This window comes from Agelaius tricolor, unplaced genomic scaffold, assembly GCF_023055355.1.
Source record: "Agelaius tricolor isolate 1412-34295 unplaced genomic scaffold, bAgeTri1.0.p SCAF_3, whole genome shotgun sequence".
NCBI classification, from domain to species: Eukaryota; Metazoa; Chordata; class Aves; order Passeriformes; family Icteridae; genus Agelaius; species Agelaius tricolor.
This window is the reverse complement of record NW_027269263.1, coordinates 23,216,055-23,243,644: the sequence shown is the minus strand read 5'-3', so window position 1 is coordinate 23,243,644 and position 27,590 is coordinate 23,216,055. Positions and strand designations below refer to the sequence as shown.

The 27,590-nt window shown below is 43.1% G+C and overlaps 3 protein-coding genes across 5 annotated transcripts in view; 1 reads left to right on the top strand and 2 right to left on the bottom strand.

The window, feature by feature from the left end:
• Positions 1 to 17,842, top strand: part of UTP20 (UTP20 small subunit processome component) — a 63,771-nt gene extending 45,929 nt beyond the window's left edge. Inside the window, exons 42-62 of the mRNA XM_071423181.1 lie at positions 248 to 387; positions 847 to 1,003; positions 1,793 to 1,891; positions 2,490 to 2,657; positions 3,335 to 3,501; positions 4,416 to 4,557; positions 4,852 to 4,968; positions 5,671 to 5,841; positions 6,346 to 6,474; positions 6,955 to 7,065; positions 8,305 to 8,384; positions 9,126 to 9,195; positions 10,214 to 10,396; positions 11,214 to 11,345; positions 12,489 to 12,621; positions 13,659 to 13,858; positions 14,211 to 14,282; positions 14,491 to 14,757; positions 15,442 to 15,568; positions 16,417 to 16,562; positions 16,894 to 17,842. Coding sequence (XP_071279282.1) covers positions 248 to 387; positions 847 to 1,003; positions 1,793 to 1,891; positions 2,490 to 2,657; positions 3,335 to 3,501; positions 4,416 to 4,557; positions 4,852 to 4,968; positions 5,671 to 5,841; positions 6,346 to 6,474; positions 6,955 to 7,065; positions 8,305 to 8,384; positions 9,126 to 9,195; positions 10,214 to 10,396; positions 11,214 to 11,345; positions 12,489 to 12,621; positions 13,659 to 13,858; positions 14,211 to 14,282; positions 14,491 to 14,757; positions 15,442 to 15,568; positions 16,417 to 16,562; positions 16,894 to 17,049 — 2,967 coding nt within the window. The 3' untranslated portion in view covers positions 17,050 to 17,842. The remainder of the gene's footprint in view (positions 1 to 247; positions 388 to 846; positions 1,004 to 1,792; positions 1,892 to 2,489; positions 2,658 to 3,334; positions 3,502 to 4,415; positions 4,558 to 4,851; positions 4,969 to 5,670; positions 5,842 to 6,345; positions 6,475 to 6,954; positions 7,066 to 8,304; positions 8,385 to 9,125; positions 9,196 to 10,213; positions 10,397 to 11,213; positions 11,346 to 12,488; positions 12,622 to 13,658; positions 13,859 to 14,210; positions 14,283 to 14,490; positions 14,758 to 15,441; positions 15,569 to 16,416; positions 16,563 to 16,893) is intronic.
• ARL1 (ARF like GTPase 1) lies at positions 17,721 to 23,921 on the bottom strand. 3 transcript variants are annotated; one of them, XM_071423184.1, is made up of 6 exons: positions 23,646 to 23,921; positions 21,706 to 21,843; positions 20,322 to 20,403; positions 19,231 to 19,342; positions 18,290 to 18,468; positions 17,721 to 18,102 (listed from the first exon to the last, which is right to left on the bottom strand). In XM_071423184.1, the coding sequence occupies exons 1-6, from the start codon at positions 23,647 to 23,649 to the stop codon at positions 18,072 to 18,074; spliced, it is 546 nt and encodes a 181-aa protein (XP_071279285.1). In that variant the 5' UTR covers positions 23,650 to 23,921; the 3' UTR covers positions 17,721 to 18,071. The 3 variants fall into 3 exon arrangements, with proteins under 3 accessions (XP_071279285.1, XP_071279286.1, XP_071279284.1); XM_071423185.1 differs by lacking the exon at positions 23,646 to 23,921 and adding an exon at positions 23,365 to 23,524; XM_071423183.1 differs by lacking the exon at positions 23,646 to 23,921 and adding an exon at positions 23,352 to 23,461.
• Positions 23,922 to 24,424: 503 nt separating this feature from the next.
• NUP205 (nucleoporin 205) overlaps positions 24,425 to 27,590 on the bottom strand; it is a 45,690-nt gene continuing 42,524 nt past the window's right edge. Inside the window, exons 41-43 of the mRNA XM_071423182.1 lie at positions 27,194 to 27,322; positions 26,417 to 26,490; positions 24,425 to 25,356 (exon numbers count right to left, since the gene is read on the bottom strand). Of these exons, the coding sequence (XP_071279283.1) occupies positions 25,204 to 25,356; positions 26,417 to 26,490; positions 27,194 to 27,322 (356 nt within the window). The 3' untranslated portion in view covers positions 24,425 to 25,203. The remainder of the gene's footprint in view (positions 25,357 to 26,416; positions 26,491 to 27,193; positions 27,323 to 27,590) is intronic.

The following is a 27,590-nucleotide window of genomic DNA, read 5'->3' as shown; positions in this document are numbered from 1 at the left end:
CTACACAAGTGAAATGATTCATTTTGTCCAGCCTGTTGAAGAGTTCTCAGCCACTTGCTTGCACCAGCCTAGTTTCTGTATTGAAAACACAGGGATTTATCTCACCTGTCCTTTAGCTGTCTGGGTTTTTCCTGCAGTCATCAGAGGGTAGCAGCCTGTCATACTGGCCTCTTATAGGGTTTGTTGAGAAAAAGCAGAGTTTGTTTCTGTATATTAAAAGTGCATTATGTCTTGCTCTCTTAAAAAGGTTAAAAGAGACGAGGAGCACAAGCTTGTGAAATCCAATGTTGTGAATGATGATGAGGTAGTTCGTGTTCCGTTAGCTTTTGCAATGGTCAGAATGATGCAGTGTCTTCCCCAGGAAGTGATGGAAGCCAACCTACCAAGGTAAATCCCAGTGGGGCTCCTTACATCCCAGTGGGGCTGTTCATTGTTCAGGGAAGGAGTGCAGGCACCTTTCTTGAGCTGTGGTTACGTACATGGTTAAAGAGGGACATCCTAACAGACCTTAAATACTTCTTTTGGAAATTCCTGTTCCTAGTGACATGCACCTCTGCACCTCAGCATTTAACTGCTGTAAATCCTGTCCCAAGAGCAAAGCTGTGAATCAAGGTGCAGAGGCAGGGCTGGTTGTGCTGTGGAAAGAATAATGTACAGAAAGAAAGGATAATCAGTAGAACCTGTCCTGAAGGACAGTACGTGTGTGTATGCCTATAAAACCTCTCTGTGAGGCTGGCTGTGAGTACAGCTGTGGTTGTGAAACAGTGCTGAAAAGCAGCTTCCTTGGCAGGGTAATTAGTTCTGCTCTGCTTGGAGGTGAACAAAGCTGTTTGTCTTTGCTTCCAGCATCTTACTGAAAGTCTGCACATTCCTGAGAAACAGATTTCAGGAAATACGGGACATTGCCCGCAACACCCTCATTAAAATCATGGAAGTGTTGGGAGTGCACTACCTTCTGTATATCCTAAGGGAGATGCGGTCTGCGCTCATCCATGGCTACCAGGTAATGCTGAAATTCTTCCTCTTCTGCTCTCTGTAGGCTTTTTTTTTCTAGTATATTGGGAGGAGAATCCAAAGGGAAGTTGCTATTGGAATTGTTATGCACTGGTAGAATAGCTTGGTATAATACAAGTAAATATTGTTGCTAATGCCTACATCAGTCTTTGTTATGCCTTGCCAAGTGTCAAATAAGGGTCTGTACCCTCAAAGAACTGAGAGTCTAAGCCATTTTCCTAGTGAAGACTTGAGGTATGAAGGGGAAGGATGAATTTCTGGTTCCAGGCAGATTAGAGGAAATCTTTCCATAAGGTCATGAGGGCTAAGCAGTATCGGGGGGGGGGAGTTGCCACGGGGACTGCACAGACAGTGTGTGGTGATGGTAGTTGAAGGATTGCTTCCTAGATCCAGAGCCAAGGCTCTGACTATTAATTCATCTTTCCTCTTTCCATGGTTTGGGTTAAGAATCATTTTTCATGTGAATTACCACAGTGGAGTAGTATGAGCTTCTAGCTGCTGTAACAGTGAAAGAACCAATTAGAGCGGCCTAAGTATATCAGTAAGAGCCTTGGAGAGAGAAGAGATTCCAGCCCTCTTGCCAGTATGGGGTGGGATAGGGATCCTTTTTCTCTTGCTACTACATAGATTCTCATCCTCCCAGTGTCTTTTTTTCCTGTAATGAAAGCTCAAGTGCAGTATGTGTCTTGTGATGTCTCTGGTATGGGAGTGTCCCCATGCAGTATGATTAAAGAGGTCAATGCAGAGGTTTGGAATAATCTGTTCTCTTTTTCTGTAGCTCCATGTGCTGACTTTCACTGTGAACCTGTTACTGAAGGGCCTTACTACCAGGCTCAGTGCTGGTGATTTGGACCCCTGCTTAGATATCCTGATTGAGGTAAAAGCTGTTCAAGGCTAAAAGAAAAAGCATCATGAAGTGCTTGGGACATATTCTAGGAGGGGAAGGTTTTGTCTGGATTGTCTCTGACTTGGTGGCAAACCAGGCTGTTGTGTGTGTACTGCCAAGGAAGGAGGCACCAGTAGGCCCTGTTGTAGATGGGAATCAAGAGAAGTCAAGTGTCTCTGGGGCTGTATCCTGAGCCCTGCATCCTGAGAGGGGATGGATTCAAGATTAAGACACCTACCTGTGTTTTCCTGTACTCTAAATGGCTGAGCGAGTCAGCAGAGATCTACTCAGTGCAGTCCACAGAGCCCAGGAACTCAGCTGGCCACACAGATGGGGTATAGTGGGATGTATTGATCTGACTACAGTCCCATTCCTGTGTCACAACACCACTGAGGGGTGTGAGAACAGTGTTCTCATCTGGTGTACTTAAACAAGGATGTTCTGTATTGACAAAGGAAGGATAGACATGATTTGTAGGAAACCTGGAGAATTGTTTTTTCTGTGAGTGGGGGAAAATAGTGTTGTTCTGTTGCTACTGGAGAAACCTGCTTTTCTTCAATCATTCATTTCTCTTGCCTGTTTTCCTAAGATTTTCAACCAAGAGTTGTTTGGGAATGTGGCTGAAGAGAAAGAAGTGAAGGGTATTGTCTCCAAGATCATGGAAGCACGCAAAAACAAGAGCTACGATTCCTATGAAATTCTTGGGAAGTTCATAGGAAGGGGCCAGGTGACAAAACTTATTCTGCCACTGAAGGAGGTAAGAAAAGTCAGCCAGAGTCTCTCTTACAAACTGTGAGCACTCTCAATTCTGTAAGGTGATTCTAGAGCCTCTGGGTGGCTACTTTGAAATCACCTATGGAATCTTGCTTTGGCTTCCCATTTTCCTTTGGGAAAGCAGTGAGACTTTACTGCTGATGTCCAGGGTAGGGAGTGGCATTCTGGGAAGCTTTTAACTGCTGCTCAAGTGGATACATCCCACTTTGAGTTCTCCATGCACTCTCCCTCTGCCCACTCTTCTTTCCTCTGGAGCTTAGAAGTCCTGCAAGGAGCAAGGCTGCTCTGTGGTTTAGTCTCTTGCGCATGGAGGAAATGTCAACAAAATGTATACAGGGACTATCCATGTGCAATAATTGCCTTTTCAAAGATGCAGATTTTTTAGCAGAGTGCAAGCTCACACAGGAATGGAACCCTGGTTTGCTCATTAGCTCTTGTGTCCTGGTGGCTGTAGCTGAACTGGATGAAGGCTGACAAGAGGAAGGGAGGGATGTTGGTGCAGAGCTGAGGCAATGGGATGCTATTCACCTAAAGAGCTGGAGACTGTGACAACATGATGAGAGAGAAATTGGTCTAGTTTTTCCCATGATTTCTGATTACAGATAACAGATAATTGCCATCAGCCTGTCCTCTTAAATTCTCATGTTTTTACCTTTGCAGATTCTGGAGAGCACTACAAGCTTGAAGATAGTTCGGAAAGTGCATGAGGCGCTGCGTCACATCATGGCAGGGCTCATCTTCAACTCAGACATGAATGCAGAATCCCTCCTCCTCCTCAGTCATGGTCTCATCAGTGAAAATTTACCTCTGCTCACTGAGAAGGCCAAGTGAGTTCCAGGGTGTTGTTCAGCTGGTCTGGTATTGGTTTGCTTGCAGAAATGGCAGTTCTCAAATCCAGCTGATGAAATGCATGAGAGTTTAATTGCTTTCATTCCCCTTTTGTTTTCAATGTAACTGAATCATTTGGGCAGTTACAGGGCAAAGAGAAAGCTTAATAATGGGAGTTAGCATTTGTGGAACTCATGGGAGTCTTCTCTTGCAAGGTCTCTGGACCTTCAGCAGGGCTTTTTCACTGTCTGATGAGTTGATAACATGCATTAGGATGTTAGGATGGAGGAACAATGAACAGTGTTTAGAAGCAGGCTGCAAACATTTCCATGGGGCCAGGAACAAGGAAAAGCATGGTCTTTCACTTTATTGCTTTGCTGCTGGGGCAGAAGATGAGGAGAACCATCAGATTTTCTCTCCATCTGGTGGTGTCACTGCTCAGAGCTGGGTTTGGGTGTCCTGCATTTGGTGTTAGGTAGGCTGGCTTTCTCTAGAAGTCTGCTGTTTGCAGGCTTCGGAGCACTGTTTGTAAGCCAGCAGTAACTGATGTAATGATCAGTAAAGAAGAGCAGTGGGTAGTGGCAGGACGTGTATTTGCTTGAAGGAACTTCCAAAGTTGATCTGTCCACTAAGAAAAAAGTGAGGATGTTATACAAATGATTGTGTTTTGTTATCTCTGGAATAGTGGCATTGTTCTCAAGTCTGAGTCCTGTCTAAAACCAGTTTGAAAGCAGCCCTCATGCTGCTTTCAAACTGGTTTTATTTCATTGTGGTCCATCTGTGACCTGCTTTTGCTTGCTGTGTGGGAAGCAGCTGAGCACAGTTCAGCTCCTTTTACTCCCAACAGCAGGATTGTTATGGAGAGGGTTCATATCTGAATATTTTCTTTTGCCATGCATACACTGCTTTTCAGGAAAAAAGCTGCCCCTCCTCCAGACCCTCGATTGCAACCAGAGAGCTGCCTGCTGCTCCAGCCCACTCCCACAAGAGGAGGGCAGAAAGCTCGTGTCAGCAGCAGGACTAACACATATATCCTGGTTGATTCAGGACTTCGGGTAAGATCTCCTCAGATAAAAAATTTTGCATTCAAAATTTTGTTAAAGAGTATGCAAAGGAAAGTATTCTGGATATATTGTTTTAATAGCACAGCCATTAGCCTTAACTTCACTTTGTATATTGTAACTCCAGTGGTGCTTTTAGATACTTTTTTTAAAGTACCCAGCCTGTTGAAATATTTGTGTGGGATATGGCATAAATTCTACTATAACCTGAAACAGTTGTGGGACCTTACTTGACTCTTTTGCATTCTGGCTGACTTTGAGATAAATGTCCTGATTTTTCTATGACAGCTACTGCACATGAGCCTGAAGAGATCCAAAGTAAATTCTTCTGAGGAGCATGCTTTGGAAATGCTAGACCCTTTTGTTCAGCTGCTTATAGACTGCCTGAAATCTATGGATGTCAAGGTACAATTCTGAGCTGAAGTCTGTGTGTTCTGTCTGCTGTACTAAGAGTCCTGCCCACAAATGTCATCTTAAAGTTAACTTGCAGGAGGAGAGAAAGCCACCAGTTTTTCAAACCTGCTTTAATAGGTGTGCAGATTAAATTGTTTGAGGACATGTAATCCCAAGGGAGTCTTGTGGCTGATGGAGGACTGAATGCTCTGCTCTGTGTTGCAGAGAGAGAATGTTCATAAGAGGAATTTACAGACTATTTATGAGGATGTTCATGAGATTCTGTGGCTGCTGGGAGCAGTGTTCTCACAACTGTTGTTTCTTCTGATCCAACTCCAAAGTCTTTGTTCCTAGCACTGTAGGCAGCCACTTTTTGGGACAGCTTTTGGTTTGAGTGAGCCTAGAGCCCAAGAGTGGAAGGCATACCTCATACCCTGTCAGATACTTGGAGTGAGGCTTTCCATGTCTTGAAGGCAGCTCTGCTTCATATCTTCACCTGATAAAATCAAAGTTATAGAATATTGAAGTCGCAGATAGTGCTTTCAGAACTAAGAAACACTTGTGTTACCCATGAATGGTTTGAAATAGGTTGGGTTTGTTAGCTAACTGCCTTTTACCACAGTTTTAGATAGCCTGACCATGTCTGTCAAACAGTGAGAAGAGTTCTCTCAGTGTCATTGTACCCACATGCTGTCCTTTGGCTCTTTCTTCCAGGTCATAACTGGTGCTCTGCAGTCCTTGGTATGGATTTTAAAGTTCCCTTTGCCTTCTATCAGTACGAATATGGAGTCACTGATCAAGCAGCTTTTCCTCTTGCTGAAAGAGTTTGCCAAGACAGGAATAGCCAAAGGCCAGAATTTCCACCTGGTTGTGAGCTGTTTCAAAGTAAGTCAGACGCAGCTCTGCTCATTTCTGCTTTAGGATTAACTTTCTAGAATGAGACTCTTCTAGCTACAGATCCCTCCTGCAACTGTCCCTGGAGAGGTAGTCTGGAGATCAAAGCTAGTGAGGAATATGTGGCCTTGCTGATTCTTTCCCAAATACAAACTTAAAGATAGTTGCTCCCTAAAAATGGACAGCTTGTATCTGAAAAAAATATCTTTATAGAAACATGTTTGCCTTTTTTCTTCATTGTAGTAGTATCTTGTTCCACCTGAGTAAATCCTGGTAGCTGAATTGAGACATGGGAAAGGTACAATTCACTTGTTTACTTTTGTCTCACAATTGCCATCTGAAAGCAAAATGTGATGAGAATAGTGTTGGCCACATGTTCTGGAGCAGCAGTTTGTCTTTTCAGGCTGAACTTGTATAAATGAAGTCAAACTTTGGCATGCACCTTTACTTTATGGCATTGCATGTGTACTGACAATGTGCAATTTGATTTTGTAGTGTGTAACAATACTTGTGAAGAATGCAAAGAGTCAGATAACAAGCAAACAGCTCCAAGTGTTGCTTGGCTTTGCTGAAGAAGACATTTATGACTCATCACGCCAAGCCACTGCCTTTGGCCTTCTCAAGGTATTTCTGTGCAGCAGTTGTGAGTGTTCTGTGAGCCACTGGAACAGCAGTGATCCTGCTTCCTGGTGAAAGAAAGGCTGTACATTCTCACATCAGGAACAGGTTGCAGATGCTGTTGAAGCTCTCTGTTATAAGAGAGGAAAAGTCAACAAAATTTTACTGTTTGACTTGTAGTCCCTGTTTAAAAGTGTTTGGGAGGTTGTTTTATACACAATGCATATGAGGATGTATTTGGATCCGAGTATGTTTTTACTAAAGAATCAACATCTCTGATCGTTAGACTAGATATTCTGTGTTGCCCAAAAGAAACAGATATGGATGTGTAAGCCATCCTTTGGTTTTCTTTTTTTTTCCTTTGAGTTGCACTGTCTGTGTGTGAAAAAGTCAGTGTTAAGGTGCCACCTGAGACCAGTGCTGTCTGGGTTGTAGACACTGTATAAGCAGAATGATGTGACTCCAGCTGTGCTTTCACATTTTCAGGCTATTTTATCCAGGAAGCTGATTGTCCCTGAAATTGATGACGTGCTGCAGAAGGTTGCCCAGCTGGCTATCACAGGTCAGAGTGAGCCAGTGCGAGTCCAGTGCAGGCAGGTTGGTGGAGTGAGGAGTCTCTCACTTTTTTTACAGCTGTCTAACAGGCCAGAGGGTTTAGTGTGACCATACTGCCTCTCACAGACATGTGCCTTGGCCCTGCTGAACTCTGAACTCCATTTCCCCTTCTTTGCTGATCTTTATTCTCCTTGCTGTCTGGCTTCAGTTCTTGAGACTGGTGCATAGCAGAACCATAGACTTCTTGCCTATAGTGAGACTGTGGTGTGCCTTCATAGAACTGTAAAATTGTTTAGGTTTAAGGTCATAGAGTCTAACCCTTAACCCAGCACTGCCCCATCCACTACTAAGCCATGTCCCTGAGTGGCACATCTATACTTCTTTTAAGTACCTCCAGCCTATTTTAAATAATCCACCACTTCCCAGGGCAGCCAGTTCCAGTGCTTGACCACCCTTGCAGTGCAGAACTTTTTCCTAATATCCAGTCTATACTTCCCCTGGCAAAACTTGAGGCCATTTCCCCTTGTCCTGTCACTTGTCACGTGGGAGAAGAGACCAACCCCCACCTGGCTACAGCCTCCTTTCAGGCAGGTGTAGAGAGTGATGAGGTCTCCCCTGAGCCTCCTCTTCTCCAGGCCAAACAACCCCAGCTCCCTCAGCCGCCCTTCATAAGACTTGTGCTCCTTACCCTTCTCCAGCTTCATTGCTGCTCAGCACCTCAATGTCTTTCTTGCTGTGAGAAGCCCAAAACTGAACACAGTACTTGAGGTGCAACCTCACCAGTGCCAAGTACAGGAGAGCTGCTTAGCAGCAGTGACATGGTCCCTCCTCTGGAGGCTTTTAATCCTATGTAACTAAGTTTTGTTCTTTTTTAAGGCTCAGGATAAGCAAATTTGCCACAAATCCATAATTGCTTTCCTCTACTATCTTATTCTTTCCAATGTAAAACCAACTGAAAGACAGAACTGGTTACTTTGTCTCAAGCATTGGGATATAGGTGCAGTAGGATCAGGAAATACAGCTTTCATAGTTACAGGATGGATTTTGAAGGATGCAGGATCTCTTCACAGATGCCTGTGCAAATCACAGTAGTACTTTAAAAACTGATCCTGTTCCAGGCACAGAGCTTGGCAGTTGTTGACCCTTTGTATAATAGGAACAGGATGAAAGGGATGATTCTCATAAGCTTGCTGCTCTGTCACTAAATTGTCTTCATAACCTTTTTACAAGCTTACCTGAGTGTTTCTTTTAACTCCTCTCCGTATTGTTTTTTCTTTCCAGATTTACTTGAAATACATTCTGGATTACCCTCTTGGTGACAAACTGAAACCCAATTTGGATTTCATGCTTGCACAGCTGGAGTGAGTTTATATTTCTGACTTGCAGTCACTGTTCTGTGAGAACAGAACTTTGTTTTTAAATATTATTCTAGTATGCCAAAAAGCTCTTTGTTATGAGCAGAAGGCATGGATGAAGTCTTCATTTTCCTACTTGTGAAACACTTCCCTTTTCCCAAGTCTGGCTGTTGGATGAAGCAAATGCTTTTTTCTTATCCCTGTTTCACTGCTAATATCGTTCTTTATCTGTTTGTAAGCAAAATTTCTGTTGTTTGCTTAGTAGTTTACCACCTCCACTGGCTGTGAATCATCATAAAGTCACCCTAGGACACAGGTGAAATGGAAAATCCAGGAGGAATAAGGGAAGGTGCATTTTTAGGGGACTGCTGTCCCATGGCAGTGTCTCAAGTGCAATTGCAGGCACAGTTAAAACAACTGTACCAATTCCACAGGAGTGCTGTGCCTCCAACCTCCTCCTGAGCTTCACCCCTCCCTTGTTCAAGGTGACAGCAGTTACCAGGTTCCCCAGCACAGTGTGGCTTTGCTGACTCAGTGGGCTGGAGTCAGCACTTCCTGGGCTGTTTGTGTCCCTGTGCTCATTCTCTGACAGACAGAGCTCTTGTCCACAGTATCAGGCCAGGTCTGGTAGCTGTTGTAGAAAGATCTCTATCAGTGCGTGTTTCTGGAATTGGTTGTTGTAAATTGTTGGCAACTTCATAGGAGGATTAACTCATTCCTAACAGTTAATCCTTTATTTCTTCACAGGTATGAGTATGAAACTGGCAGGGAATCTGCACTGGAGATGATTGCATACCTCCTCGACACGTTCCCGCAGGTAACGAGCACCCCCTGGTGTTCCAAGAATCAGGCAGTTACTGTGGGTTGTAGTAACAGCATTTTCCAAGCAGTTAATTTTGGAAGCATTTGCTAGTTCCTATTATCTCTTATCATGAGCAGAACATTCACTTATCTCCAAAGAACCTGGCTTTGCTCCAAAAGAGGAATGACATACTGGAAAGTCTGCAGTACTTCTTTGCCTAATGTGTTCTGTTTGCAAGTAAAATAAAGCTGTGTCAGCTGGAGTTTGGATAAACTCAGTTGTGATTTATGGCAGGAAGAAACACAACCAGTTTAGGAAACAGGGTAGGAATAGAAAGTGAGAGTTTTCTTGCTGTAAGGATTTTTCAATATTCATGAGAGATTGTTGACAGAACTGGTGTGTTCTGTTCGGTTGGCCTGACTGGAGAGGAAGGGCTTCTCAGTGGGGTGATCAACATAAAAGCTATAAACTAACTGCATCTATGCAGGATCACATAGGCAAAATCCTAAGCTGCCTTGAATCTCTGCAGCTGGAGCTTAACTGTGCATTCAGGACACTGGGAGAAGTGCAATCAAGCTAGAATTTGGAAGGAAGAGAAATTCTGCACAGTAAGCTGTGCTTCAGCACTGCCTGATGAATTAATATTTCAGATTGGTTCCTGGGAACTCTTTAAGGTGGCAAAGAACTGCAGTCTCTTGAGAGAAGGACATTTGGGTGTTGCTGCAATGCTGAGGACTTAAGCCTGTTTCAGTGAGAGTTGGGCATGAAAATGCCCTTTAAGGTTTCACACTCACTTTGCTGACCCAGGGATATGGTAGCAAGTCAGAGTCAAAGCAGGGCTGGGGCTGCTGTACACTCCCTGTATTGTCCAACAACAGGGTCATCCCATTTTAGCAGTTCAGCTGCCTTGACATGGAGCCTACTCAGGGCTAACACTGCTCCTGAATATAGTGCAGCAAATACTCCTCTTTTTCTCTTTAAATCCTGGAAGCTCCTTGTGTGTTTGTGGTTGATAATGGTTGTTTCTTTCTAGGATCTCCTGCACAAATACTGTGGGCTGTTTTTTCTCTCTCTTTGTATGATGATGATAAATGATGACTCAGCCAAATGCAAAAAGATGGCAGCTTTGACATGTAAATCTCTTCTCCGTAAGATCAGCAATGAAAAACAAGATCTGATGTTTTCACTGGTCACTGAGTGGTTTCACAGCAAAAAGGTATTCTTTGGTCTTTTCACTGACCAGGTCTGAACTCTACTGGAGGGCTGAGTAAGATTAAGGCAAGCAAGAGATTGCTAGTACCAGAGCTGGTGGGTTGGTGGATTAGTTGTTCCTGACTTAGAGAGCAAGAAATGGTACAGCTTCATAAAGCTGCACAAATATAGGGACCTGCTGATGCTTTAGGTCAACCTACAGACTCTTCCCAGCTGCATTTTGCAGCTCTCTAACAGTTCCACTTTTGGCTCAGTGTAGTCTTTGCTCAGGTTAGAGTTTTGAGCAAATTCCTTAAAGCTTTTCTGATCTCATTTTGTGCTGACTTTATCGCAGACATGCTTCATTCTGTTGCTGGCAACTGGAAGGCAGCAAACCTGGTCTTCAAGATCTACTGTTTGGATCTGGATGCTTGGGTGATAAGCTGTCCTCTAGCTGAACCCAGGTTCTGTCCCTCTACACTAGTAGAGTTAGCATTCTTAAACACTTCATGGTTTCCATCCTAGGATGTTCAGTTTTGGTTTGTAACTGTAAGCTGCCTGTTGCATTGTGCAGAGTTGAAAAGTAACTCCCAGATTTCTGCAGTTGGGATTTCAGCAGTTCTGGCATTCAGTTTTAGGGTGCATTCCCAGGGATAACTTGTGCTGCCAGGTGCTTTTATACCTTGCTGGCAGCATCTCCTTTTTCAGTATACTCTGAAAACCAGCTTCTCTTAAGGTGCTATTGCTACAGGCAGAAAGTAAGGTTTGCTACCAGCTCCTGCACTTGGGAGCTGCAGGATTTGATTATAAGAGTTAATTTTTTGTTATTTCTTGTGTGTCAGAGCTCACACAGGAGGTTGGCTGCCCAGGCATGCGGTTTGTTTGTTGAAGTGGATGGAGTAATGTTTGAACGGCGCCTTGCAGCAGTCCTCACTTTGATTGAAAAAGAAATCAACCCAAGTAGATTTGAAAATGTAAGTAACTTTTCTCCATGCATGAAGCTCAAGTGAAGAGAATTTTAAAAAAGGGAAAAAGTGTAGGAGAGATTTAAGGGTTGAACTTAACTGTTCAAGACTGAGGAAAGACACAAAACACACACATCTGTTCTGAAGAGGACCTCACTGACCTAGAACCTTATTTTTTTGCCTGTAAGCTCAAGTTTGATGTCATATGTCACAGCACAAGGGGAAAAGAAACTTTGCAAAGCCACCTGGCCTGAGCCTGCAACCATACAGTGTAACCAGCGGATATATTGTTCCTTGCAGTGTGGGAAATGTGTCTGCTAGCTGCAGAGATTTGTGTAAGCATTGCATGTCAGGAGTGCATGCATGTGACTGTCTGCTTTGTCCAGGGTTATCTACAGCTTTTACTTTCAAAGTACTTCCTGTACTTTAAGACCATGATTTTGTTGTATGGAAAATCTTTTTAGTGCACTTGATTACCTCAGAATAACAAGGCTGCCTCAGATTCTGCTTGGCATGTGATAATCCCAAAGGGATCCCAGTCACTGTGCCTGGGAAGTGGCCATGAATGTTACTTATGTTCAGCATGCTGCCCTTGCACAAGAGAGAAGAGACTCTCAAATCTGTAAATTGGCAAGAGATGAAAATAAAATACCTGCAGTGAGGAGAAATTTGCTGTAATCACACTCTGTGCTGTGACATTTACTGACGACTGACATCAAGCCAGCTGGTGGTTGCAGGCACAGTGAGGCCCACAGGCAGCACACACAGTGTTGTCATAACAACTTGGGGCTTCCCAGGTGATACAGACAAATCTGCTCTCAGCTGGGCTCTGATGATGAGAATCAAATCTGCACAAGTACGTGCACAGACATAATGTGTGTAATTGCTTGCATGTAGAAACCCAGCAGTTTGTTACAGTCATGTCTGTATGAAAAACAAGAAGAATGATTCTAATACAATCTCCTGCAGAGATTGTCTCCAGAGGAAATGCTTCAGTGAAGGTGCTTCTGTTCTGTTTACATTGGGAATTGGGTACAAGTCAGTCTTCTGGCTTTTTTTTGAACGGTTGATCTGAAATTTATTTAGCCAGGACTAATCAGGACTATCCTCAGGTTCTCATAAGTATCTTTCTTCACTTGCTGATTTTATTAGATAACTGAAGAAGAAGAGGAGAAGGCTGCAGATAGGCTGCTATTCAGCTTTCTTGTGCTGGTAAAAAAGCTAATCACAGAGTGCAACTTGATTCAGTTAACCAAGCACAGTGATGTTGTGAGCAGGATCTGGGGTAAGTATCATTCAGGAGCTAGTACAGCTGTGCTCCAAGAAAGATTGTGTGCCTTCTGGTTTTTCACATGCTAATAGAAATGACTGAACTTAATTATACAAGGTTTCCATTCTGCAAAGTGCTAACACACAGCAGATATTGGGCAATGAAAGAGAAGTTGCTAATGGAAAAGGTTACATGCTTGATGAAAACAACACACCCTCTGTCTCAGTTGCTGGGAGGTGCTTTCTATTACCCACAGAGCAAATAATTGGAAACTATTGCATGTTTCACCATAATTACATTCTCTTGGATGAAAACATTGAGGTCTCCTGAGAAGATGAGATTTCCTTGATCACACATACCAGCCAGAAAATGATGACACATGGTAATAGTGCTCTAAATACTGTGCCTGTCAGGATGTGAAGACCTGGAAGTTACTTGATTCAAGCAATTTCCCTGTGTGCAAGATTATAAAATATGAAGCTGGTTATTGCCATTTTGTTGCCCTTATTTTAACTTCTTCATTTGCTGCAATCAGAAGACCTGATGTGGCTGGTTAGTGACTTTGAAGAGTCCAGCCTGCCAGGTGCCTTTAGTGAGATAGCAGATAATCATTGTTATCCTGGATTTTGGCCAGAGGTGAGACAGGAGAGCAGCTCCATGTCTTCTCTGAAGCATCCTCAGCCTCTCTGCAGGGGTTTGATTGGACCATCAGCAGCAGGCCCAGCTGACACAAGCCAGTCCCCCAGACATTCTGGGCAGATGAGCTGTGGCACCAAGTCCCCATGGGGACTGTAGTTGTTGCAGAAACATGACTTGCCTGATCACTGTGGGGACATTTGGCTACCTGTAGGTTTTTGCTGCTCTTCACTTTGGCTGGATTGAGTTGCTAGAAACTCTTTTATTATATTCTGAGCAGATGAGCACAGTTCATTTAATTCACCTTTTTATTGCAGCATATGTTGCAATAAAAATAAATTGTTGGGAGTAGCCTCATTCTATTTTTGCTCTCAATGGACCATCTCCTTTGCTGAAAGAGGTTTTCTTTTCCCCAGATCATGTCCAGTCTCACCTGTGGTATCCTCATAACTGGGTCTGGCTGACAGCCACTGAGATCTTTGGCTTGTTGTTTGCATCTTATAAGCCAGAAGATCTTGTCAACAAATGGAAGGAAAGAAAGTCAGGGAAGAGAAAAAAGACACCAACAGAGCTGTCTGCATCCACAGTCTTCTTGACTGCTGAACTGGACAAAAAGGTAATGATGTCCATACTACTCCTTCACTCTGCTCATGCCCATTCCCTGACTGGGACATAAAAATAGTTCAGTTTGGCATGTATGTTTCTCTTTTAGTCACTTGTCTGCTGTCTAATCCTCATCACTCAAAGCGTTTGAGGAGGTGGCTCTGCTGCTGGAAGGGGGCTTCTCTGGGGTCTTATTCTCAGCAGCACAAAAATACCTTTCCAGTTTGTAAGATGCAGGCAGAAGTTGTGTTGATCCTTTGGTCTCCCCTGGGAATTGCCTTTGGTGACTGCAAAGTACTGCTTTGAGTGTCTGCTGCCAGCTCCCTTCAGTGGAGTCATTCCTTTCTCATTTTTCATTTCCCCAGATGAAGGAACTCGTGTTTGCATTCTGCCATCAGCTGCAGTCCAAGTTCCTGGACATGTCTCTGAGCGAGCAGGTAAGGGCAGGAGCCTGTCTGGGGCTGCAGGAAGGCACAGAGCAGGCCCTGGCATGTGAGGGATGTTGTGTCCTAGGTGGTGGCACAGAACAGATACACAGTTCAGGGCTAGCTGCTCTCTGCCCAGGGCACAATCCTCTGTCAGATCAAGTCTTGGCTCTTACAGAGGCAACCCACAGTGACTGACTCCTCTGTTTCCACACTTCAGGTTATAAAGAATTTACTTTTTGTGGCCAAAGTTGTTTACTTGCTAGCTCCTGCCTCAGAAGAAGGTAAAGAGGCAGATGGAGAGCTCAGGTGTGAAGTGGAAGAGCAGGAGGTCTCAGAGGATGAGAGAGATACTTCTGCTCAAGGAGAGGAAGAAAGAGAGGACACACAAGAGAAAGGCCAGCCAGCCACACTACTGTGGTTAATGAAGAAGCTCTCTGTCATGGGGAAGAGAGAAGCAGCATATTCCCCTAAGGTCCCTTTAAAGGTAAGAACAGTGTGGTCCCACTGCTTTTGATGAGGTGGGCACTTCTACAGGACAGTGTTGCTCTGGCTCTTTGCTTTCAGGGGACAAGGGGCAGAGGGTGCTGTGAGCTGGCATTGAAGCGAGGATTAGTAGGTGCTGAAGAAACACCTACTGTGTTTTGGGGCTCTCATGAAAGACTTGTGCCAGTCCTTGCTAATGCTTCCAGCCTCTTGAGGGGTGGGGGAAGAGTGGTAAAACCTCAAGGCACCAAGCTGAAGAGAACAGAGCAGTACCTTTGAATGCCCAAGAGTGCTCCTGCAGGCAGGGGAATGGCAGCAGGAGTAACTTGCTAGGAGGAGGAGGGGGGAGGTGTGGGAGAGCATCACCAAAAGCACTGTGGTTCCCCATGGTGCAGAGATAGGTTGAACTTGTGTGTCCTCAGCTGTTGAGAACAGTGAGAACACGCCTGTTGTTCAAAGTGCCAACAGCTGCCAACCCAGTCCCAGCTCACACAGCAGGGGTTGTGTCTCTCTAAAGGCTGTACTTGAAAGCAGTAAGACCTTGAAACAGCAGTGAGTTTGTGACTCAGGTGTCTAAAACAGCACCTGCTGTGTTGAACAGTGATACATGGCCCTCTGGTAGTAGTTCAGTTAGGAAGCTTCCTTCCAGCTTTCCTTACTTCATGTCCCACATACTTCTTTTCAGAGAAGCTGCATCTTTAAGTTCCTGGGAGCAATCTCGGTGGATCTGGGGCAAGACAGGATCAAGCCCTACCTTCCAACAATTCTCACCCCTCTGTACAGGGAGCTGAACAGCAACTATGCAGAGCAAGGTAAGGGATTTCCCTCACAAAGAGGAACGTGCATCACAGCTATGCCCCCGTACAAACACTACCTGCCATTCCTTTTGTCTGCTGAGGCATTGATACTGTAATCAGTGAATTTCACCTGCTTGCTGCCTAACCAAAATACCAGGAAGGGAGGAGGGTGTATGTCAGCTGAAATAGAAACATGCATGTTCAAAGACTGGAATGAAGTTAGGAATGCTCCTGTGTTCAAGTGGGTAAAGCTTGAGCATGTGGTGTAGTGGTAAAAAAGTAGTACTCAAAGGTGGGCTCATGGTGGCAAGACTTAGAGAGTCCTTCCTGAGAGGAGCTTGGAAGAACTGTTTGAGAGACCAGGGGAAGTATTTGCCCTGCTCTCAGTTTTCCTTTGCACCTCTTTGTAGCCTTTTTTCACCCCCAGTATCTTTTTTTCCCCCCCAGTGATTGTAGTTAATATATTGCCATTAACTAGTGATTCCAACAATTAAGTCAGCCCTTGTTTTGCTTACCAAGGGTGCTGACTGGAATAATCTTTATTTCCAACAAAGCCTATTTCACTAGAAGCCTACTGGCTATATCTAGAAAGAAAGCCTCTTGTAATTACCTTTGGAATGACTTCACCCTTCTAAAAATTTTTTTTGCTTCTCAGAAGCTTTGTTTGTTTGTTTGTTTGCTGGTTGAAAAGCTACTCTCTGGGAAAGCTGGTGGAGCACCAGCAGATTTCAGAGGCACCGGTTTGGGCAAGGTTTATCAGTGCAGCCATCCTTTATTAAAGAAAGAGTAATCCATATTGTGCTCTTGGCTTTTGTTCCATATGCTGAAAAGATTAAGTAAGTAAGTCAATTTTGTTTTAATAGATCCAACACTGAAGAACCTTTCCCAAGAAATCATAGAACTTCTCAAGAAGTTAGTGGGGCTGGAGGCCTTTTCGCTGGCCTTTTCTTCTGTGCAGAAACAGGCCAACCAGAAAAGAGCAATGAGGAAAAAGCAAAGGGCTTTGCAGGTAAGATTCCACTTTCTCTTGAGAGGAAAAGAAATAGGGCTTCTCTAAAGGCTTGAGAGATGCCCAGGAACGGGAGTTTGAGGAAGAACTTCATCTTTATTTAGGACAGTTTCATCAGTTCCTTTATAAAACTTGGAAGAAGCTGTGTATGATCGGCCTCTTGCACAGGTTCTGGCTGACAGGGATGATTTCCTGCTTACCTGAAGGGCAAAGCAGCCTGAATACCACCCATGTGTTGTCTTAGCAGTCACCGATTTCTCAGGAAGTTCATGATTTTCACAGGGACTGCTGTTAGTTGTCAGTGAACTAACAATGTACTGTTTTTCCTTAGACTGTAGCAAATCCTGACATTGCTGCAAGGAGGAAGCTGAAGAGACACAAGAATAAAGCAGAAACCAGGAAGAGAAAGATAGAATCCCTGCGTCCTATGTACAAGGCCAAGCGACATCGAAGTAACGCACTAAAAGATTTGGCAATGGTGGAATAAAAGGGCTTTTCCTTCCTGGAGGATTAATTTATGAAAAGTAATACTGAGTTAAAGAACTAATTACTGTTTTAAAAAGTACTTACATATTTCAATTGTATTTATTAGTATTTTTATGTCCTTTTTCATCAAGGATCTTAAGTAAAAACGTCTAAATTTTTTCCAAATCTGTATATTTACCAGAGCATGTACAGTTGAATGGGCAACAACTATGATATTTTATATTAAATTTTACTTCATTTGTAAGAAATGGGTTCTGTGATGATTGCATTTCTGCCTGTGAACACACTGGTCTTGGAGAGACAAGTCTGCCTCCTGATTTTGATTTGGCCTTCAGTTTCTGCAGCTATACTGAGCCACTTACCTGTCACTTCTGGCTGAGAGTGCAGGAACAACAGCTCATGAAGGTGGAAGTTAAATTCAAGTCACTGCCCTGGCACATCAGGGCAGTAGTGTGTGCTGAAGACACTGGTTTTCCTTTCAGACACCCACTGAATGCCCTGTTGGCAGCCAGAGGTGCTCTCTTGCTGTACCTCACTGTAACAGTGTGTCTGCACTGCAGGTGCACCTCTGCAGGTGTTCACCTACATGGCTGCTGGAACTGGTAGCCCTTGGACTCGTTCCTGTAAAGCAAGCAGCAAGCAAGTAGCCTCTAGGAAGCAACACACCCTGGGTATAGCTGACAGTTCCAGATTTTATTAGTGTTCTATCTACACCAATATGCTGGCCACCAAAACCATCAAAGGAAGGGGGGATGACAAAAAAAAAACCCATCAACTTTCTCAGCCAGTAAGACTTTCATACAAATTACCATAAGTACATTCTTTAAACAAAAAGTAAGAAATGGAGTTTCATAATGTACACATTCACTTATTTCAGTTTTACAATTGGAGAGAGGCATCCACATTACAGAAGTCAAACTCAAATCTGATCTATTTACAAGTATCTGTGGCCTGAACATACTTAACTGCAGAAAGGAGGATGCTGGCTATAGCTGACATTTCCTTGCACTGGTCAGTTTTGTATCACTGCCTGCTCTTCAAGGCCTCCACCAACCTAGGAAAAAGGTTAAGTCAGTTTACTGAAAGGTCATTTCAATTCTGCTGAAATACTTCCAGCAGAAAACCAGCCATTCTTCTAATGTGGACTCTTTTATGTCAGACTATCCACAAATCCAGTCTTATAAAATCCCAAATGTGTAAAATTAGATATATGAATGAAGCATAACTAGACTGGTACTCACCATTCCATTGCTTCATCAAGCCCTGTGCCTTTAGTTGCAGAGGTTTTGAATATCTGCCATTTTCGGTCCTTCAAAGCTGGTAAGCCAAGGGCATTTGCCATTTCTGTGGGAGTCATGGCCTGTTCCATGTCCTGTTTATTTGCAAACACCACCAAAATGGCTTTCTTCAGCTCTTCTTCCTAAAAAAAAGGGAAATTGTGGAAGTTGTTGCAGAGACTTCTATGGAATTTAAGGAGAGAAAACCTATATAATAAAAAACTCTACATATAATAAAAAAGTACTTCAGCAGCTCTCAATTATTTTGTTTGCTGATTTCTGTTCTGTAGAAAATTCTTCAGTGAAAGAACGATGTTTATTTTCAATTCCAGTATGATACTGGAATTTCAATACCAATATGAAACTGTTCCCTATAGGAGCAGTTTCAAAACAGGCCAGTCCAGGTTATGAAACGAGCTGGTAGCTGAATTTAACAAGGCACATTAAATGAGCTTGCAGGTATTTTGGGTGGCAAGGCAAGAGAGAGAGAAAGGAAGTGTTGCTCAACTGATCTTACTTCTATTACCTTGTTCTGCATTTGTTCTTCAGCTTCAAAACATCGTAGGATGTCAATTACTAATTACTGTCAATCCTTCAGGGCTTGGTCTTGCCACACTGCAGTATTGAGCAGCTGTCCTGGCAGGCAGGTAAATTTTCATGTGACTGCAAGGCTACATGAAATTAACTGTCCAGATAATGCTGCACAAAGCCATGAAATACCTGCAGAGTATTCAGTGCTTTTGTCAGTCAGAAGTGCTGCATGGGCTATGCTGAGGGCTGAAGTTTCACAAGTGAAGTTGAGTTTCACTTGGTTCACTGAATCAAATTTCATATTTACTCCAAAAAAAAAGTTTTAATTTCTCAATTTTTTTTACTGATAACGACTGTGATCCTTGTTTTCTTACCTCTAACATAGCAACAAGCTCTGATTTTGAAGTGCCAATTCTGTCTCGATCACAGCTGTCCACTACATAAATGACAGCGTCTGTGTTTGAATAGTAACACCGCCAGTAGGGCCTGCAGAGGAGACAGAAGTTCCAGTCATGTCATTTGCATGTTAGCAGTTCCTTTTAGCTAGATAATTAAAAACAGATCACCCAGAGGAAGTAAAAACTGTCCCTGGGGTGAAAAGCCCCAAGAGGCAAGAGATTTCTTCAAGAGGCTACAAAAACTAACAGATAGTACAAATACTCTCCGAGGCACAACAAAAAAAAAACCACCCAAAAAACTCCAACCAACACAAAGCAAATAAAGAAGCAACTTGAAAACAGGGAAAGAACAGATATGCTGGGGACAGATTTATTTGGGAATCACATTGCAGGACATCAGACCCATAACTGAGGGACAGGAAAGCAAAGAAAGTTTAAAGACATAAGCATCTGCATTATAATCACCAAAGAAGGGTCACCAGAGAAATCTTAAATGAGTAATTAATACAGGCAAGTAATTAACAAGGATCAAAACAAAACACCTTTTTCAGAATTACTGTCCTGAAACTAAAAAGGGAAGGAACCTTTATCTCACTAACTGCACCTTCCTTACCAGCTAACTACACTGCACCTTGCTACTAAGCACTGAAAAAGGAATCACAAGGTGTGATACAGGGGTGTGTGTTAATGACTCATTACAAAACTTGTGAAGCTTGCTTAAAAATTGCCATCTATACCTAAAAACAACTTCACTACTCTTAAGAATGCAAAGCTAGGAAGTATCTTTCTGGGTTTTTATCACCCCCTCCACTCTTTCTCAGAATGCTACTCAATTGCCTCCTACACTAATAAATTTGTTTTTCAAAGTAAAACCAAATAAAAATGAAAACACTGGCTTGTTTTTTTCCAATCTGTGCATCACAGGTTTTACAAACTGAATTCCATTAGATGAAAATGCTCTCCTGAGAATGGGCTTTTAAAAACTTAAAACAATTTTCAGAAATGCCTGCTATGAGAATTCCAAGAAGTTTTTAGAGAAAGTTAATTGACTTTAAGAAATCTATTACCTTATGCTTGTCTGTCCTCCTAAGTCCCAGACTTGGAATTTCAGATTCTTGTAGGTCACCGTCTCAACATTGAAGCCAATAGCTGAAACAAAGTTAAACAATTTCACTGTTGGTGATTTTCCTGTTTTTCTGAAGAATATCACAGCACTCAGTTTAAAATTTTCAGACCTGAAAATTCTCAGTAGCTCATGCCCTTTGAAAAGCTACCCCAACAAACATGACTCAAAATAATGCAGAAATATTTTTTTGAACTAATAAAACCACATTGTAAACATATTGTAGAGATTTGTAAGAAATGCAAAGGTTGTTAAAAATCAACAGCAGTGTGTCTGAAATCACTAAAAGAAACAGAGCAAGGGTTAAAGAACTGGCCTGCTGTGATAACCAAGTATACAACTGACAGCAAGAGAGCACTGAGGAATGTGTCCTTCTGTCCAAACAAGGTCTGCACTCTTTTAGAGCCACAGCAGAACCAAAGCAGAACCAGCTTCTCAGGAGAGGACTTGATACCAACGTCTGGAAGATGGCAACAAGGCTGCAGTATCACATATGTCATTCCTTGTCCTGCCAGCCCAGAGAAATGCAGCACAGGGAAGTGAACAGTGGGCACAGGCTGCTTAGAATTTATGGAGGCTGAAATAAAAACAAAACCCTCAGGCAAAAAGATTAAGTCCCAGCAAACTGTTGGCTTCTAAAAGGTAATAGAGGCCTGAGCAAAGTGAGATTCAGGAGGAACTCAACAGACATGTCAGGGACATAAAAAAGTCAAGCACCCCTTGTCCTTCATGTTACACACAGTGATCATGGCCCTTGGGCACACACACTGGGTGGGTGTGGCTGCATGAATGCCAAGACAAGTGGTGAAATCAGTTGCATTTTTTTAAACAAGCATCATCCTCTCCCTTGAAACCTCACATTGAGTTCTATTACATTTTCTACAGAATGTAAAGTTAAATCATCTTCTTATCCATGTTAAACAAAAGTGTTCATTCAGCCCTTGTCAAAAAAAAAGGTACACCATCCTATGTACAGCAACAATGACCTCTGAAGTTCACATAATACCTGTATTTGGAAACAAACTCATTATAGAGTGCACATTTACCATCTATTGAGTGCTGACCTACCACAAGTAGTCTGTGTAATCATGCTAACATTCTTGAGGTCAAATGCTTTTTGAATTTTTCAAGGTAGCATAAAATATTTTTTGTAATACTTTTATCCAGGAAAAGTTCTTAGATACAACAGTGCAAGGCTCCCACACCATAAGGTCCTTCTGTTTATGAAGGAAGCATGTAATAAGTTCAGCTGGCAAAGTTTCTGTGTCAGAGCTACAGGCAAATCACAGGCTCCAGGCAAATACTCTCCCTATGGGCAGATCACTTACTTGGAATGGTGGTAACAACTTCTCCAACCTGTAACCTGTAGAGAATGGTTGTTTTTCCTGCTCCATCCAGCCCCAGGATGAGAATCCTCATCTCTCGAGTTCCAAACAAACTGGAAAAGATGGTGGAGAAGAAGCCCCCTACAAAAACCAGAAGAGAGAGACATTTCAGTGTCAGCCGGCTCTGTGGAGGATATGCAAGGCAGACGGACTGACCTCATCTCTTACTGGCCTACAAGACATTTCTCCACTGAAAAAGGACAAGTCCAGGCTGTTGCCCAAATGGCTGCTCATCAACATCATGTCCTCCTGGTTTATACTGCCATTTTATGATTTTATGGTAGCTCACTCCAGCAAATCACATTGCAGCAGTATCAAATCTCACTGCAGTTACAATTTTATTTTTTCCTTTTCTCTCCTTCGCCAAAATATGAGTCATCTTCTTTTTGGCTTGTATCAGACTCTACCTTTTCAGTGCCAGAGATTATACAAGGACCAAAAGAAGCCTGAAAGAATTCAGCAACAGAAGATGTCTACGGCCTTCCACAGGACCAACCACTTCTTTTTTTCTTAAAATTAGGTATAAACCAGTTTGACCTATTAAATCAGTTCATTACAAACAGCAAAGCTGCACCAAATCAAGTATGGTAATGCTACAGAGAAGTCTAGCAGCTGATTTTAAATGTCCTTCTCATTCTTTTTTTTTTTTTCCAAAACTGGCTTGCCCCAGCATCTCATTTGTTCTCTAAATGCATGCAAGAGTACTTGTGGCCAGGCTAATATCTGATTTATGCCTACTAGATTTTTATTCATAAAAAGAATACTGATATTCTAAGCCAGTAACAATTCCTTTTTTTCCAAAGATTTTTATAACAAACATATCTAATGTTAAATCATAACTTTGTAAATACACTTAAAGCCTGCAAAATGTAATGAAACATCCAACAAGCCAGAATCATTGACAACACTGACAAATATATCAGAGACAAATTAAGAAGATTTGCAACCAAAATCTTACTGAAAGATGCTTTGATAAAAATTATTCCCCATATTTGCCTATCTAGGCATCTGCTTTTCCAGGGAAAGGAGGGAGCAAAGCTTATACTTCAGAAGAAAATGAGACTGATAACAGGTTGCTTTATTTCTTCTAGGCCCATCCCACCACAGAAGCCATACACTACAGACCTGGAAAACAAGAAGTTATAAGGGACCATGAGTTGCCAGTCTGCATAGTGCTGCTCATGGCACCTCTTACTGCCAGGCAGGCAAATAACCTTAAGAGAACTGAGCTGGAAAAAGGTATTTCGATAGAAACATCACAAGCAGAACGTTACCACTGGCTGCATGGAGGCCTAAGATGCAAAAATTCTTTCAGCCAGTAACTTTGCTTGCTGCCAGACACCTCTCACTCCCTCTTTTTATATGCTATTGTGTATGCTTTTTCCACACTAAAACACTGCTCAAACACCATCTGCAACAGGACAGGTTCACCTCAACCACTCAACCCTCAAATTCAGGGCCTCTCTGTAATATACCCTCTACTTCATTTACTGGTCCGCAGGACCTCCTCTCCTAATCCGCTCCTTAGCAGCAGCCCATTACAGACTCGATTCACAGTTTAATTTTGCCAGGTGTCAGGAGTACAGCACCTGAGGATATGACCGAGTACTCCCTCCTGCGGCTGCTCGGACGAGTCCCCATCGCAAGGCAGCCCCAGCGCGGCCTCCTGCAGGGCCGGCTGCCCGGGGACCGGCCCGCGGGCAGGGCCTGGCCCGAGGGCGGTGGGCATCGCCAAGCGCGGCCCTCAGCCCGCTCTGCCGCCGCCGCCGGCGGGCTGGAGACCCGCGGGAGGGCTCAGCACCGACCCGTCCGCCCTCCCCGCCGCAGGGAAGGGTCCTGATGGACAGGTCCCCTCGGTCAGCCGCTTCCCGGCCGCTCCTCACCCATGTCGAGCCGCTCCGCCGGTGCTCCGGCCCGCCCCGCTCCGCTGCCCTCGCCGCGCTGGCCCTGCCGCCTCCGCCCGGCTCCACGTCGAACTCCGCGGCGAGTAAACAAAGCGCTCCGCGCCCGCCGCCGTTTCGACACACGGAGCCCGGCTCCGCCCCCGGCGCGGAGAGCACGGCCTAGGAGCGGGACCCTCGCCGCGCCCTCCCTGGACACGCCCGGGCGGGAATCAGAGCAGGGAGAAAGGTCTGGAGAATAAAAACCGCGGCCCCGGGGCCCGCGCGTGGCGAATCTGCGGCGGCGGGAGCGCGCGGCGGGCGGGGCCCGGCGGCGTCACCGGCCCGGGGCCTCCGCGCTGCCCCGGGAGCCGGGGGCGAACGGGAGCCTCGGCCGCACAACTGCTCGGAACCACGGCCTGCTGCCAAAGGGCGGGAGGGGAGACCTCGGAGCCAGCACGGTTCTTGGGTTAGGGACTGGTTCCCTCCGACTGGGGGAGAAACAAGAAACATTCCCGGCTGGAATTCAACAGTCAAAGTCCGGCTGTGTAACACTGATAGCAAGCTGCTCCTATGGGTTAGCTAACAGGCTCACCTGACAGCAGCACTGTCGTCATCCCTGCATAAAAATGATGTCAGCCATGTAATCAGGTTGCACAGATAAGTAAATATGAAATCATAAAAAATGTGACATAATGAGAACTCAGAGGAAACAAATGTACAAGGCACACATGAACTGGGCCGTAAGCTCAGACTGAGTTAAGGGAGAAGTGCAACAGATCTCATGTCAATAATCAATGATTATGCTTTTTTTAATAGCTTTTTAACGGAAGATACAGGGATATGTGAAAGTCTCATAAGAGAACAATCTAACAATAGAAACAACCTACCACTCACGATTACTGGCTTCCTCCCCATGCACCTTATTCTGTCCTTATACTTGTGTTGCAGCAAGAAAAGCACAGAAACCTTTACTCCCCCAGCCACAAGAACCAAACCTATAGCAGTTACTTTCCATGACTTTTATCGCTTTTCTAATTTAAACTTGTTCAAAGAGAAGCAGCTTGTACTTCTTCCAGCTGAATAAAAGGTAGGACGAGGGGGAGCAAAAATTAGCAGTTCACAGTGCAAAATGAATATAAAATCCACATCACAGTAATCAGTCTGCAAGTGATGACACGTCAACTCTATGGTTTCATTAAATCTCTGTGTGAAACAGGAACAACACAGACAAAGATGTTTTAGTTTTCTCTGAAAGCATCAACAAATGTAGTATCATCACAGCTGCAGAACTTCCTGTTTCCTTGAGGCCCTCCATTAGAATTCTTTCTTGCTTGAAATTTTACATTATTCATAACTCAGTCGAAAAGAATCCTTTATTTTTTATGTCACGTTGGGAGCAGTAGGAAAGAATACACAAAACTCATCCACAGGGATAAAAAAAAGTAACAAAATAATTTTGGCAATACTTAGAAAATGTCTGATCTATAAAATGCAATGATCCAGAAGGCCTGCCCTAGCACACAGCTTCACTGGGCAAGCAGCATCTACCAAGTGTCTTTTAGGTCCTTGATATCCTTAGGAGACCACGGATACGTCTAACGAGAGCTTGAATAAAGGTGTACCGCGAGCGAATCTTGGAGTATAAACCCTCAATGTCCAGGAGCTTCTTCTGCAGAGATTCACCAAAGCTGTTTGTGGCTTCAATCTGAAGCTGAGAAACAGAGATTTGATGCAGTCATCAATACAAAACCTTTTCTTCCTGAAATGCCAGCTTGTCATCCACTGCCTGTCAACCCCTTCACTATGATTTATTCTCTGACCTGCTTTCCAAAGAATGGGTTTTTCTCTAGTAAGTACTACTTATTCTGTTTTAGGCATTATTGGTTATAATTCAGCTTCTTCACTCATCGTCATACAAACACATCTTCCAATTAAAATTTTCCTAGTCCTTTAGGGACTCTTTAGAGAGTCTGTGTGCACCAACAACATTTTTTCATTAATGCATATGTAAAGAGTCACTGAATTAACTCCATTTGAAGTATTTTACCAAGATGATACTGTATACTTTACTTTTGAACAAACAAAATGAATTACACATGCCTCATCACAAAACACAGCAACTTTTCTTACAGTTCTAGATCTTATAAAGGTACTTGAGACTCCATTTTGAAGAACAGTTATTTTCTGCATAGTCATAGAAATGTCAGTGAGATTTATTAATATCTTTTTCCTGCCACTTCTGCATCAAATTTACACAAACTATTTTATTTCTGTGTAAGTGAAATTACTTCTTTTCTACCATTCACATTTTATAGTCTCCTCAGTTCTTGTTACTGTTTTGATCTCATTTCTCTATAAGCCTAGCTGAAGCTGACCTATAGTGAACAGTTTGATCACAGAGAATTGAGAAAATTGCCCTCATATTGCAGGTCTTTCAAGGATATCTGGTGTTTTTGGAAAGCTGTTATTAAAAAACACCATTTGACTGGTTGGTAAGAGAAAAAGAATTATTATTTTATAAGTATAGTTAATTTTTTACTTAACTTTTCATATTAAGATTCAAAGATATGTGCACAGTAGCAAAAGTGCCACCTGTTTCACAATATTTTCCAAAACAATTTTGTAATGCTTCACTAATTCTAAATTAAGTTCTATGCTGTTGGTGTTACTGCAGTTTGTTCAGAAGTGGGAAAACAACAGTCAGACTGCTTCTAATAGCTGCAGGGTAGCCAGGAGCCTTCTGTACCCTGCAGCAGACTGTCACATCTCACCTGGTCTATATCGTGCTGGCTCACTCGATTCAGTCCACTACTGAAATCCAAGCTTGGCTCTGATCCAAAGGAATCTGGCAACAGAAAACAAGATGTTAAAATTGTGTTGGCTGCTCCACACTATCTCTGTATCAAGTCATAAAACAAATTTAAAACAGTGTTCCAATTTGATCCAAAAGTAAACTTAGGCATTAGAAATTACACGATTTTTTTTTTACTTAAATGACTTAAGAGAAAATACATAAACAGTGACTCATAAATAATTTTGAACACACAACATGGCACTCCTCTGCAAATCCACTCTCCCTGATTTCCTTCCATTTTCTTTCTTTTTTTAAAAGATGAAATTCAACAAACTTAAAATCCTCTGGTGAATCAATGGTGGCTATAATTCTAAATTTTAAATACTTTTAAAACCACCAATATTAACTTTATTTCATAATTTCATCTTAGATTATATTGAAATATTTTCCAATACACTATTTTGGATCAATTATCTGATTGTATTAGCTGAACTTCAGTTAGTTTGAAGGGCAGAAATAAAAATAATAGTTACTTTTACTTTCCTTTGGAGGTTGTGTGTAATACACATACCCCAGAAGTCTGGGAGTAAACAATATCAGTATTGCCAATTCTCCAGTGGAATATCCAAAGGTGTGCCAAATCCAAAATCTCTTTTATTAAATATAAAAGGCAAGATATTAATAGTAGGAAATCGCTTTTAAAGCTAATCACAAGAAGGTATTCAAAGGCATTTTGATGCTTGAGAAATTTTACCTTGCAGCCTTCCTTTCTTAAATGACATCCTAGAGGACAGCAGCGGGTCTTGGGAGTCAGTGGGTGTGCAGTGCAGTAGGTAGTGTTCCAGATGGCGCCAAAGGATGAAGAGACATATTTCTATGATATCTGCAGACACATCTCAGTGAAGGACTCCAATTTGGTTGTCTTTGGATTGTACATTATGTATAACATATATGAGCATATTTACACACTTGGAAACAGCTGAAGAGGTCAGCTCAACCACCTGTCACCTCCTACACTGCCATAACCCAGTGATGGATCGCTCATCACCCTGCAGAGCCTCAATCCAGCCCTCAGGAGGAGAGCAGAGTATGGAGTGCTCATGTGGTTTGTAAAGGTGCCTCGGCTGCACACAGTAAAGTAAAGCTGAGGT